This window comes from Notothenia rossii (genome assembly GCF_949606895.1).
Source record: "Notothenia rossii genome assembly, chromosome: 11".
Lineage (NCBI taxonomy): Eukaryota > Metazoa > Chordata > Actinopteri > Perciformes > Nototheniidae > Notothenia > Notothenia rossii.
The window spans coordinates 42,823,470-42,838,107 of record NC_136910.1 but is presented as its reverse complement, the minus strand read 5'-3'; the positions used below and the strand labels follow the sequence as shown (position 1 = coordinate 42,838,107).

The window sequence follows — 14,638 nt, the reverse complement described above, 5'->3', positions numbered from 1 at the left end:
TGAAACTCACACCGCGCAACAAAGAACAACAGGGCCGACTTTCAGAAGAACAAGATGAAAGCATCTTAAAGAAAGTGGAGAGCTCTTGTGCCTCAGAACATTATGCTGCCCTTTCTTCTCTCATCTACCAGGAATTTGGGTTTTTGCATGATCCTGCCAAACTGAGACTGAATGAGAGTGATTCAGACTACTGTGAAACTAATTACATGTTTTTTGTAAAGGAAGGGTCAACAGAGAAATAATCATTATGACAAAACAACCCAAAATGTCCCTTTTCTTTATTTGTGCATGCTGAAAACTATAATTATACACAGTACATAACATGCTATGTACTCTATTGGCTTACTTCCAGTATGGCTTTTGTTCAGCATAAACACTAGAGACATTGGGAAAGATGTTAAAATAACATTTTCTAAATGTTTGACAGCTTTATGGAGTTTTTGGTTAATAAAGACATGAACGATACAGTTTAATATCAAATCTGATTTTCCCCTTCTTCCCATTATGTCCAAACATTGCTTGGCAGCCATCTGGCTGATTGTAATCAGAGCGTTGCTCCTGCTTTGCCAAGACTCCAGTTGTTGCCCAACTGTCACTTCACCTAAAGCAAAGGACATTTAATGTGGATAACTGTCGTTTGATTTTAAAGCAAATATATGTGATCTAATGACATACTCATTTAGAATCAGATCTATATATAGCAAGAAACCTTAAGTTTGTTATTGAGGCTATCATTTAAATCAGTTTAAAATGTGTGCAACAAAATTTTAATGAGGACATTTGGGAGTAGTTCTCTAAGAGTTTCCTTGGGTACAGTGCCACCATGACGCAGAGTCTCCTCATTGATCACTTATTAGCTGCTTTTAAACCATCAATACCTTTTAAAGCACCACTTAAGACGAGGAACATATGTCTCCCTGCTGTCTAGCTGAGTGCTGTGCTTGTAACAAGGCCAGCAGGAGCTGTAATGGCTTTAAGACATGCAATAGACTTACTTAAAACTGAACAAACAACATTCCATGTAAAGAACATGTAAAGGATAGCACTCACATGCCAACATGCCTAATGACGCTGTGTTTGATTGCTGTAATTATACGTCCCGTCCATGTAAGCCAAGATAAGATCCCTTTCTAATGGTAAACAAATGTGAGAGATCTGCAGTCAAGAAAATGGGTTCTAAAGTGTAGCTGAAAAGATTAGTGGGTATCCTCCTAAGTTACAGTCCTGTTAGTAAAACAATCACTCCTTGTGTTACTATTACACAAACACACAAACAAAAAGAGTTGATTTTATACTAACAACACAATTATTTTGTTAGGTACCCAATTTATTTGTTAATCCCAGACAGCTGAAGCCACATATAAGTTTCAGCTGAATTTAAGAATGCAGTTTTGCAAAAAAAAAGTTTTGGCTCCCTTATAAAAGGGAATCTCTTCAGAGCCCGTATAGACAGGAACAATGATTAGAGCAACCTCAAATTACAATATACATACAGGCATAGGAGTGTTGTTTTAAGATACACTCAAAGAGAAATGCAAAACAACCCTATGCAAGGAACACTTCAAGCGGAATCTCATCCTCATCAAAGAAGGTGCATCTTCATGGCCAAATATGCTTATGCAGGAATGACCATAGAAGCAGTTTGAAATACCGTACTTTGCCTGGAGTTTATATTTCGCTCCGTCCGTCCATTTGTCTGTCTTTCTGCCTGGCAGTCATTAGTATGAGATTGGCAACCCATCCGATATTTGTTGAAATAGTCGGACAAAAGTAATACACACTGCAGGAGGGCAACAGCCTGTTTATTGTTGAAGAATTCAAGTGAATTTCTCTTGTTTAAAGTGAATTGGTGATTTTTTTGCCAGTTAAAATGCCACTGAAGTCCTTCATGAATAGTGCTCACAAAGCTGTTATTTGATTGGATAATACTGGGTTTTGCGCAGTAAATCTTGGTTGGCATACACTGGGCTTTTTAATTAAATAGTGGATGATCATAATGAATGACAACGGTCCGCGGTCAATGAGCGGCATCTTTATGCCACAATGTGTCATAAAACATGTCATGAGTGTACTAGAACTAATTAGCTGAGATTGCTAATGTCAGTGATAGCTGGTTAGTGTCAGAATATATTTGACTCTATTAACCCTGACCCAATAGAGGTTTCAATAGAGGGAGGAAATGCAATAATGCAAATGTATATAGGAATAATAGGGCAGTGGTACATTTGACATATTAAAACACATGTTACTTAGGGTTCATGTAACAGTCATTAAATCAAAAGAAGTCCATCACAATATTTTCTGTTGTTTTATCAATTGAAACAATATTTTAAATTATTCATAAAGCATTTTAAAGACAACTTTAATGTGGTGACCAGAGAAGAATAAGTCATTATTATTCCTTGGATAACTGTTGTTGCAATTCATGGTTCATAAACGGTGTCATATTGTGTTTTTCAGCTGTCTTAGATCTAATGATGAGCACAGTACATAAACAATTAAGAAATCATAATTGTTTTTCTCATTTTCTTGTAGGAGGTTTGTCATATTTTGAGGTCAAGTCCATAAACCTTCTGTTAAAAGTAGATTTTGTGGTAAATATCAGATTTTAAATGTCACAATACAAAAAGAATCAACATGTTATTGTAGGCAGAAGTGAAAGTATAATTTGATGTTTTTCTGACATTTACGAGGGAACGTATGTCTCTCTCTCATGTTCATGACTGCTCACTCATTAATTTATGGTTATGTGTTTATTCCTTGTATTATCGTTTAAAGGGGAAAAGAAAAACTAAATAGGGAACAGATTTTTTTTGTCAGCCCATTGCTCTTTTTCACGGCAGTCGATCTCACCCAAAGCCCAAATCCCGCCTCCTCCTCTCACTGTCCTTGACACACTTACCCAAGGTGGACAGGCTGACCCCATCAGCTGGTGCCGTACACTTCCCATTGGGGGCTGTAAAACCCCGCTCCCCTGCAGCATCTATCTCCTGGTCCCATGTGCCTTTGTGTGGCCCCTTTCAAATGCCTTGGGCTGTCCCTCGGACAATTCCCTCTCAAGGAGTGATTAATGCCTGTTTACTTCAGAAAGGCCAAACCATTCCCCCGTATGGGAGGTGGGGACTGTAGAAAAAGGAAAAAGAACGAGGAGGAAAGAGGAAATGATGGGGGATGAAACAGATGTATGGATGGCAGAGATGCTGCAGCGCTGTATACGCCACAAGAGTGGTGCCTCTCAGCTGAAGCCAGTGAGAGATAATCAGAAGCTTTTAGCAAAGGCCATGCAGGAACCTCTGTGGATCTAACTCACAGCATGCTGGGGATAGAGAGAAAATACTTTTCTTCAAGGATGTACTCAGTGTTTATTAAACAATGAATCACACATCCTACAACTGCCTTGTAGATATTGTTGTGACGCTCTCCTATTGAAAGCAGCCGTCCATGCTGCTGCTTATGTAAAGTCTTCTTTGAGTGACTGTAATCTGAAGAGCCTTAATGAGCGTCGGTTTCACAGAAAAACAACAACAGCACCAGGAACTGTAAGCATAGAGAACCAATGCATCCCACTGTATTCAAACCTTTAGTTCCATAGGAAGGGATACATGATAAACATCACATGTATTATTTTTTTCTAGCTTTTTTTTGCATAATATACAGGATGCAATCTAGAATCAGTGATTTGGCCATGCATATGTATGAGCCGATGGCTTGTGTGTGACCTGCTTATGTTTGGCACTGCATGCGTCTTACATTGCTTTTGATGTTTCTGTTATAAATAAATGTGCCTGAGAGGGATTAATGAAATGTGTTACTATACTACTACTACTGCTACAACAACTACAACCAACCTATGCCACCACGTCAGTAGCTGTGAATCTGAATAAGCCATATTCGTGCTCAGATTGTGATATCAGCTTGGATCAGATCTGATCTTGGAAGGTTTGCAAAGATACTAAACAGAGTGTAGCTTGAAGCTTTGATCCAGTGGCCAAATAACAGAAAAACCTGGGCAGTGCAGAAGATATAAGATATGTTGGGGGGTTCTGGCCCATGGCACAGCATGGCGCTCACCTTCCTCCAGGCTGAGTGTTTAAGAGAGAAGTCTGAACTATCAGTAGCTGGTGCACAGGGTCAAGGTCTGGCTTGTGTCAGCAGTCACACTGAAGGAAAGCTTGTAGCCTAAGAAGTTGAAGCATGCCATTATAATCAGCCTCAGTGATCTTTGTACTGTATATGTGGTAAACAGCATTAATGGACCTTTTTCAGGCTTCTCTTGTCAAAGTGCAAATTTAATTTTGAGTTCGAAAAATTAAGGTATATTAAGTAACATGGGTTTTTCTTGAATCATTCTCTCGCCCAATGTAAAATATTAAATACCCTGCCTCACACCAAACCCTATCTGCAACACAAAAATTAATAAATGAAAACATTCCCCATGCTGAAATGTTCACTGGTTGTGTGGATTTCATTCTTTTTAAAAGGGCAGCAAATTATTCCAGAAAATCTTACAAACTGATTTAAGCGCTGTGACAAATAATTTACTTCCTCCACATAGCCTGCAGATAATAGAAATGATATTTGAACTAAATAATGCTTTTAATTTGAAACTATTTAATACAACATTTATTCATTTACTCTAATTACATTACATAATTGCAATGATGGGAGATGCCAACCCCCACCCTACCATCCTCAAAAAAAGGAAATGCTTATGATTATGTAACTGTCATGTTTAAACACACTGCTGGTGGCAGCAGTGTCTGTGGCTTTGTGAGTTTTACAGGATGACTCACAGTCGTGATGGACAGGCAAATCGATATTTTGACTTTGGCCACAGGTTTTTCTCTTACAGGAGGAGCGACGGTAATGGAAAGGGACTGTAAATAAGTGGAAGGTTCTTGACAAATGAATCCATTAACATTTGCCTGTGTCGCCTGGCGAGCAGATTTGCTGTTTTATGGAGCAGGAAAAAAGAGCTAGTAAATCTGAGGGCGCTGTAAGGGTGAGGAGCTGAGAGCAGGCTCGGGAACACATCTCCCATGATGCAGCACTTTATCTCCCTCCCAAATGGCATCTTTATCTGCCTAAATTAAGTTTTGATTCCTTGCCACATACGGCGCTGCAAATCACTTTTAATACTGATATCAAGAGCAGCAGTAAAGTGTGCCCAAAGCGATGGAAAGCAGCTTTATTGTGTGGCACATACTGCCATCAGCACCATTCACTGTGTCTCTGTGGCTCAGTGATGTAAGAAAAGAAAGAATAGAGAAGAAAAAAAAAACTCAGCCCCAAACCACTGCTGTGTGTGCAAAACATATTATGCCATTTGTCATCATTCAAATTCCTCTTTATCCTGCAGTTCTGCAAGTATCATCCAGAGAGGAATAACATACCTGGAACTCTATGGATGAGGAAGAAGGATTTCCCTAAAGGTGACTTAATTTATAGCTATGATTAATTTCCAATTCCATTTTCAGTAAGTGATGTTTATCTCTAAAATTAGAAAGAAGCGGAGGCCTATTTGTGTGTGTGTCGTGGTGGTTGGAAGGGGGATGGGTTGAGATAGAGGAGTGGGTCCAGCATAGAAACTGCATCACATTGCCTCTGCATAACCATCAGTCTGCCTGCATATCTCTATTTGTTTGGCTGCCTATCAATCTGCCTGACTGTCTGTCTAATTGATCAACAGCCTGGCGAGAGACAGAGGTCCTGCGAGCGCTCAGCAGGGATATGGGATGTCAGTCTGGCATTTGTTTCCGAGAAACATCCCTGCACACAGGATGAAGAATATATGTGGTAACAAGACTGAGAGTCTGCACCAAGGCTTGAGTGAGGCTGCACTTGGACATAACGGTGCGTTGAGCTAAAGGCTACTTTCACTATGCTAACAACAACATTTATTTTAGAAGGTAATTGTTTCACATTGTCATCTAACTTTATCTAATTAGCGCCAACCCAAAGTACAACTAAGGCTAATGGCAGTGTCATTAATTTTGTAGATATTTGGTCTTAAACAAGACTAATGGACGATTTAAGATTTAAACCTGATGAAGATTAATAGCCAAAGTAATCACAATTCATTCTGAAAGGGGACATTAATGCCTTCATAACATTTCATGGCAATCCATCCAACAGTTGTTGAGACATTTCACAAAAAAACAGAAATGTCAACATCCGGATGAAATTACAAGGGACTGCAAAAGTTATTAGGATTCATCATCTGTGAACCAACTCTGAACTTGAGTAGAACATTTGAAAACAATCCATCAAATAGAGATCTTTCATATTATATTTCAACGTGAACGTCTGAACAAAATGTCATGGCAATCCATCTAAAAGTTGTTGATATATTTCAGTCTCCGGGTCAAAGTGATGGAACGACCAAATACATGGACATACTGCTAGTTTGGAAAAAGACAGGGAAGCTCCTAGAACAATATGTCAGTAAATGTTTAAGTGTTTCAAAGTTAACAAAACACCCCATAGCAAATCAGCTTCCTTCTCCTTTCTTTTTAATAATAACAGCCAATGACATAAACATGTTTTCCCTGTCCTTAAAAAAACTGAATGTGACAGAGTATATTGTGTTTTTTATTATTTAAATGTGATGAAAATTGGGTTTTCACACTTCCAACTTTGGAGGCATGTATATAAAATACACACACTCAGTATCCATTATCAGACCTTCAAATGTAAACAGCTGAGTGACTTAGAATGGGCCACACATAAATAAAGCATATTTGTAAAGCAAGTATAGTTCAAGTGTCCAGTTGCTCTTAAACTGAAAGCTAAAATGGGCATAAAATGTTGGTTTCAAGGGACTTTCAGCTTGCCGGGGTTGTTCGCTTTGGACACTCCACTTCCAGCATCTCACACAGGGCTGCCCTCCTGAGATTGCAGTGTCAAGTTTCCTGTGAGACTAAAACATCCATCTAGCAGGAGTGCTGTGGGCAAAAATGCTCCTTTCTGAACAAAGTTGTGCATGTGAGAGGATTTTCTTTGCTGAAAGGGCCATGTTAACAAGCTGGGGGGCATTTACGCCTCTGTTTCTGTGCTCCTGGAACATACGCTATATCACTCCTAAAAAGCTAAGACTGGTCAGCGGTGAGCGTTTAAGGTTACATGTTTTCTTCTGAACACTTCTCTCTTTCTTCTCTTTTTTATTCTGTGCAGAAACATATATCTACCACTGTGTCAGACTAAATACAGTCATTGTCAAATATTGTGCACTGGGAGGCAGTAAATAAAACACTTATAACACCATTTTTAACCTTGACTTATAGCCGCTTTACAGCCAAACGAGAGACCACATAGTATTGATTTGGTGCAATTCTCTGGGAGGCAACAGAAAGTGTCAGTTGCTTTTCTTACTAAAGCATTTTAGTTGAGTTCTATGAGGTTTTTAAATGTCACATTGAAATGTAATTATTCTTTACGTCAGTGTGACGTCAAATCAATTAAACAAGTATATATCAACACTTATAATAGTCTTACATTGTTCAAATGAATTCCCTTTAAAGATGATTCCTCTGGCTTTCTTCTTTACAGTACATTTCAGAGCGAGACAGAAACAATATAGATTGATAATTTAAGCAAAGGATGTGACTTGCTGCTTTCAGAATCAGTGGCTCCTCAGTGGCTCAAGAGAGAAGTCAGAGGAGACTGGCAAAACTTGTTCAAGTTAACAGGCCACAAATAAATGACAGCTCAGTACAATGGCAGTGTGCGGAAGGACATTTCAGAAAGCACACATCATTTAACCTTGAATTGGATGGGCTGCCGCCGCAGAGGGCCACTTTCCTCTCCAGTCAGCAAAGAACAAGAAAATGAGGCTATGTGAGCCATCACCAGAGCTGGATGACTGAGGAGCGGAAAAATGAAGCACATGCTGAGAAATCCTGGTTTATAATCTGACATACTGGTGACAGGGTCAATATGTGCCCTTCATGTCAGTCCTAGTGCAGTTTTGTTTTGTTTGAATGAATACAAGCAGCAAGACAAGATGTCATTTCACATGCACACACAAGATTGTTTCATGACCTCAGATTGACTCTTGCATTCGTCATATCTGGACCGAATAGAGCACCTTTTGGGATAATGTGGAATATGTTGATAGCAGCCATGCATCACTGTGGAGTCAGCAACCATCCATGAGGAATACATACAGCACCTTGTGCAATCTATGCATTCATGACATGGCAAAAGAAGCTTGTTCAACACATATGGTGCTTTGTGTAGAACATACAATATGTACTATCATATTGAAGACCCAAACATTGGTTATAATTCCCATCCTAGAACACTTTGAGTGAAGAATAAAAGCAATTTCCTTCACATCTTACCTGAAATTGAAATGCCAGCAAGATGACAGCTTCTCTGACATCTCCGTCCATTAAAAATAAAATGTTGATAGAGGGGAGATGGATACCATGCTTCCTAAATTAGATTGAAATTGTAAAAGTTTATTACGTTTCATTTGAGTTCAGAGATGGTGTCAGGCTCATATTTCACATTAATCATGAAATACCAGGGGCATTGCCTATACATCTGTCATGCATATGTGATTACTCATCAGTCTTTGATCAGAATAGTTCAAACAAATGTCCCCCTTCAATGCAAAAGTGTGTGTCTGTGTGTTCCAGAGTATGTCTGTTAGGCTGAGGTCGTTATTGATCAGGTTTTGTGACATGCTATTACTACTTCTAAATAACAATTAGAGTGACAGAAACAAGGGCGAGCGCGGGGCCCGGTCAGATAAATTATGCCTTCCTGCTGCAGCCCCTGCGCTAAATTAATGACGATTTATGTTCTGAAAATACACAGAGACAAGGAAACGGAAGCACCTGTTTGCAATGCACTCTGGTGAAATGATACTCCAGTGCTGTTCATAAGTTTGGAGGTACTTTCACTTGAATATTATTATAGTATTTTAATGTTTTGCTACTTTATACTTATGCAGAGGTGAATTATTACAATGTTTACTACTGTTGTAGTCAGAGGTGGGAAGTAATGGATTACAAATACTTTGTTACTCTACTTAAGTACATTTTTCTGGTATCAGTACTTTACTCCACTACTTATTTTTCTGGCGACTTTTTACTTTTAATTCTTACATTTTTAACACAAATACCTGTACTTTCTACTTCTTACATTTTCAAAATAGTTTTGTTACTTTAGTTTTAATCTGTGTTTGGTGGCGTGATCATTATTATTTAGAGTCATTGCGTGAAATGAAAACGTTGTCATTTTGCCGTTGTTCAGCATCGAAACATTCCTTAGCTAACAATGACATTATTGTTCTATTAATATAAAGTGAGGTCAGTTACTCTTTAAAACAGTTGGTGGTTATGGGTACTTTTTACTTAAGTACATTTCGAAGCCTACACTTCTTTACTTTTACTTCAGTAAAGAAGTTTAGTCAGTACTTCTACTTTTGCGAGAGTATTTTTAAACACGAGTATCTTTACTTACTTGAGTAAAGGATGTGTGTACTTTTGCCATCTCTGGTTGTAGTTGTTATAAACAAAGGGAATTCAGCAGTGACCAAACCTGTTTTTTGTACCAGTTTGTAAACATGTTAATTTCTGCTTTCAAGTTGGGCATTTAACATTGGGATTTGACGATTGACTTGCTTTTGGAGCTAGCCTTAAATGGGCATTTGAGGAACTGCACTTTGTAGCACCTCTGCATTGGATTCATCTTTCAGCACGGGAGGTAACCACTTTTTTGGGGGCTCTTCGTCATGTTTTAGATGTTTTTAAGTTCAAAGAAGTTCCACAGAGAAGACATGTCTTTTTAAAACAAGAGCAGGTCAAATTATCCAATATATATTATTTCAAGACCGCTCCTTTTATGTTGTGACCCTTAGAAGTAAGCTTGACCCCTAGGTTGGAAACCACTGAGTTTAACTATAAAAACAAACTTGAAATGCATTGAGGTATTTATATCACACTCTTCCACAACTTACATATCAAATCAATCAACTGTGTCTCATATGTAATTCATTCATGTTTTGCAATAAATGTAGAGACCAAATTAATGTGGAACCTATATGCTGCAGGTCTCCCTTGAAAAAGAGAACTATGATCTCAAGGGACCAATCTGATTAAATAAAGGTTTGAAATGAAATGAAATGAAAATAAAAAGTAAACTGATTTTTAAATCTATTATTTATTGTTATTTGTGGGTTATCTGTTGCCACTTTTTAATAGCGGGTGGCTGGCTCCTCCACATGAACTTTTCAATTTCTCAAAATAACAAACATTAAGCCTAGGGGTTAGGGTTAGGGGGTTATTTAGAGAGTCTGAAAAAAAAGAAAAAGTGCGTATTTAGAGAGTCGGAAAAAACAATAAAAAAGGAGACAGATAACCCACAAGCACCTATTTCTCAAAGCAAAAGAGAATTTGGTACGTAATTTAGAGGTGTAGGCAGAACCAACTTCAACGATCGCCATGTACATTGAGCTCAAGGCTTCCATAAATCATGCAATCTGAAAAGATGCCATCCATTCCTCGCTGTGTCCGGGCCAGGTTTTGAGACAGCGCTGCCACTTGCAGAGCACTTGGATTGGCTGAAGGAGCAAGGTAGCCCGCAGAGACTGCTCCTTCCCCCGGTTCAGTCCCGTCAGTGGAGCGCGAGGCTCGAAGCACGCACACACACGGTTCACACATACTTGGCTGCACGCGTGAAAGGTGCCACAGAGAGAGTGGACTCACCGGAGGACTTTGATTTTGTGTGTGGGAGTAATCGGAGCATGAATTGGGCATCAAGACATCGATCCACACCTCTAGACAAACCAAGTGAAGCTTTCAAAGGAAAAGCAAACGGAGACAGATTTGAATGCAACATCCCTACAGACGGAGGGCGATGCACTCGCCTCTTGTTCCATAAATTGTCACAGTTTATATGAATGCCAAAACACCGGGCTGGATATTTTTTTGCAAAGCCAATTTGCTGTACGCTCGGTGTGTTGAGGGGTGACGTTTGGACCGTTGCGCACAACAGCGAGCGAACATTGCGCGTGATTGAGCGCAATTTCCAGAGACTCGGACTTGCCTCAGAGCGGAGTTTGACTCCTCATCATGGGGCACGGTGCACAAACTGATAGAGGAAGAGGAAGAGGAGCGAGATCCTCTCCTGAGATGCTGACCCTTTCCTGGCTTCTGCTTTTTCTCCTGGTGGATATCGGAGTGGCTCAAGGTAAAGTTAAAAGTGTATATTTTACCTGTGAACTTGGTTTCGAAGTTTGTTAACTCCTCGAGGCTTACAGCAGGGGTGTAGTGGACCGGAACAATCACCTGAAGTTAGTTTACACACACTCTTAGCAGAAACAATATATTGACTCACCTTTTGGCTACTAGAGAGATCAAGACAAGCCTGTGTACACAAAAAGAAGGCCTAAGATTGAAACTATAAATACTTTAGCCTAATTATGAAAAACCATAGAAGTCAAACTCTTTGCTGGAAAAAAAGGTGAACAAAATAAACCACACTTTAATTTAAAATATATCATTTTCTTTATTCATTTGTGAAAAACACAAGTGGCTGCTATGTGTAAACATAAACAGTCCCATGATAACATCTGTTTCCTTAGGAAAATAAATGAAGAAGTGCTGTTGTGCTCCAACAGCGCTTCCAAGATAACATCAAAAATAAAATTGAGCCCATATTTAGGTAACTTGTTTTAGATCTTGCTAAAATTGATCCTTAAAGATCGTTATGCCCCATTAGATTGACAACAATAACAATGCAGATTCTGAATAATATTACTGGAGGTTACATTTAACAAATAGACCATTATTTCCCTAAATATTTGGAACTAAATTATATTAACATTCTGTCTCATGAACCAATTCTCACTGCTTCTTATGAAGTTTCTTGCGGGCATTAGAAAACCTTAGAGCTTGGATGTTCATTCAATAGCTTTCCCCTTGGTTTTCAGGTTTGAAAGATTACTGGCAAAATCGTTAATTACTGGCTATCTTATCTTGACATACATATGTATAGTTTAATTCAAAAATTGGATGTCCATTATTGAGATCCTTAAAGGACGATTTGTGTCGGAGTCCAATGAAGCTATTAAATCTTCTATATTAAAAAGTCTTGACCTTTGCTCAGAGGACAGGTCTTTATTAGAACTGAATAATCGGTATGTTTGAGATGTGGAGTGGTTAAGTGTGTGAGGTAATTTTAATTTCCCCCTCTCACTGTATTCATCTTAAACCAGTGAGCATTTTAACCCTCAGTTCCTCCAGCCTTTTCCCTCAGAAAAGAGCCGTCTGTTGAAAGATGTTTTTCTGTGAGCCGTAGTAGCTGTCAGATACGGAAAGCATTGAGATAATGCCACAACACCTGAAGCCATTTACTTAATCTGCTCTCTCCTGAGTGGGATTGTCTGTCAAACAAAGGGAGCTCGGAGGAAGCCATCTGTGAGAGGGGTTAATGTTCAGTATGTGTTTGTGCATGTGTGTCAGATGCCAGATGAAGTGTGTATGCCTCTGGATTTAAGGTGATCTGTCTGCTCTTTCTGAATGAACTATGGTTGAAAAACAAGACGAGATGGGAATAAATGAGCAGAATGTGGGGCTTGCAGACAGACTTCAGCAAGGAAAGGCTTACAGAGGCAGATTTCTCAATGATATGACATATTTTTTTTTTGGAAAGTTCTGGCTGCTCGTGCAAAAGCAACACAGGCTTAAATTGGGTGTCCGAGCACATATCCTAGACAGCCATGAGGGTCTGTGAGCAACCTTATAGCTGCTCCAGACCTTCATCTCACTCCTACATAGTTAATGAGCAAGAGAGGGCGAGGAAGAATGAAAAACAGCACAGGTCCGGTTTCTGAAGGGCAGGGTGAGATGACATAATACCCTTTCCCAAACCCCAGAGAGCCTCTGTGTCATTGACTAGATGGGAATACGAACAAGGTCCTTTTCTGTCCATTAAGAAGTCAATACAGCAGGAGAACATTGTTTGAGACTAATTAATGGGCCCCGCTATTTTTGGGCACTGATGAGCTCTACACATTCCTAAATCACTGGAGAGTCACTTCCTCAGTGTAAAACTACTGGTGATTAAAGTGGCTCACTTACCCTGGCGCTCCCCGTACAACAAACCCCTTCCCTGCATATTTTATTTTGGAGTCATTTTAATATGTGTATACTTGGTACATTTCATTTGGCTATTGCATGTTATTTTTAATTCCTGAAGTTGCCTTTTGAGAGGACTCGCTCTCACCCTGTCTACAGACTGAAGTGAGTGCTGGGAAATGAGAGTGCTCATTAACCTGCTGAACTCTTGACAAAGGAGACAGGTTTAGACAGATATAAGCTGGGAGCTGCCAGAAAGGTAGCAGGGAGCTCTGTGACAGTAGCTTGATTGGGAACCCTTGGTGCAAGAACAGATGTACTCCTGGTATTTCCAGCACACCGGCAGAGCTGAACAATATGTGCAGTGTCCGTATCTGTGTGCATGTTGTTGTAAAAGTTGATGGAGGATGTCAAGTTGTTTTGGGAATATGGAATGAGGAATGTCATGATGATATGTGAAAAAAAAAAAATCAGCAGGAGATGTTTAGAACAGTTTTTTATTTTTGGAGGAGGGAAATGTAAAAGTCGTTTTTTAATTCTACTGGGTGAATCTGAAATGTTAGAATTTGTCATCCGGGAAAAAGACTGGTCAGTGAATCAAGGCGAGAGCTACACTTTCTTTATTGATTCCACATTGAAAAGCTGCTTTAGGGAGGTTGAAAATACCTGCAAATGAAGACACCGTTTAATATGTTGAATATAGGGATGGAGAAAATTACATTTTAAGCATTGACAAATATAACCTGCCTCTGAAATGTTTAGGGCTGCTCCCATGTAATTAATTTGTTGAATAGTTAGTCCTTTTGGTCTTCGTTGACTTAGGTTTCTTTAGCCCTTTTTGACAAGCTGAATGAGTCATCCCTGGTTCTTTGAAGATAAACTCAGTTTTTCAGATCTATTGATTAAATCATCAATAATTGCTTTGTCAATAAAATTGTGACGGCACAATTGTTTGTAAAGATGATTGTATTGCTTTAGAACAGCACAGCCGTAGACATGTTACTCTCTGTGTTTGAGCAGTAAAGTAAAGTTATAAAAGTATAAAGTCCAGCCCTGTGTTGAGGGATTCCTCAGATCAGTTCAATTTTTCCACAATGCTGCTTTTATGTCTCTCTCTTCCGCTTTTACCGTGTTACTGTCTGTGCTGCTCCCCGCTCTCTGATGATGTGTCCTCTGAGGACTGTTTGTGGAGAGAATGTTAAAGTGTCTTTATTCTATGTAGCTCTGAAACATATTGTGACTCAGTACACAGTAGGACGTTTGCTATTTTCCGTCTTTACCACACGCTTTTTAGAGTGCAGGTAACATGAATGTTATTTCTATCATTATTATTCTAACAGGCTTCCCTGTGGCATGACAACTGGCTCCTTGGGGGCCGCTAACATTACAACCATTGCGGTCATTCTATAAACAGGTCCTGTATGCACAATGAGCACATTGTGAGTAAGGCGCAGTTGTAAATTACAGACCAGGAGCCATGAGCTGGCAATATGAAACACTTACTGTACAGTCAAGCAGTTTTTGTATGTAATTGATGGAAATTTAGATTC

General features: G+C 39.3%; 1 protein-coding gene and 1 long non-coding RNA gene across 5 annotated transcripts in view; both read left to right on the top strand.

Moving 5' to 3' along the window:
* LOC307023864 overlaps nucleotides 1-7,203 on the top strand; it is a 45,232-nt gene extending 38,029 nt beyond the window's left edge. The window contains exons 4-5 of the long non-coding RNA XR_013803787.1: nucleotides 5,360-5,432; nucleotides 5,690-7,203. This is a non-coding gene — a long non-coding RNA (uncharacterized lncRNA). The remainder of the gene's footprint in view (nucleotides 1-5,359; nucleotides 5,433-5,689) is intronic.
* Nucleotides 7,204-10,615: 3,412 nt separating this feature from the next.
* unc5cb (unc-5 netrin receptor Cb) overlaps nucleotides 10,616-14,638 on the top strand; it is a 107,572-nt gene continuing 103,549 nt past the window's right edge. For 3 of the 4 annotated variants that reach the window (XM_079657474.1, XM_079657473.1, XM_079657472.1), the window contains exon 1: nucleotides 10,617-11,199. In XM_079657474.1, the coding sequence (XP_079513600.1) occupies nucleotides 11,082-11,199 (118 nt within the window). In that variant the 5' untranslated portion in view covers nucleotides 10,617-11,081. Of the gene's footprint in view, nucleotides 11,200-14,638 lie in introns of all 4 variants that reach the window. The other variant, XM_079657471.1, reaches the window with a different exon arrangement.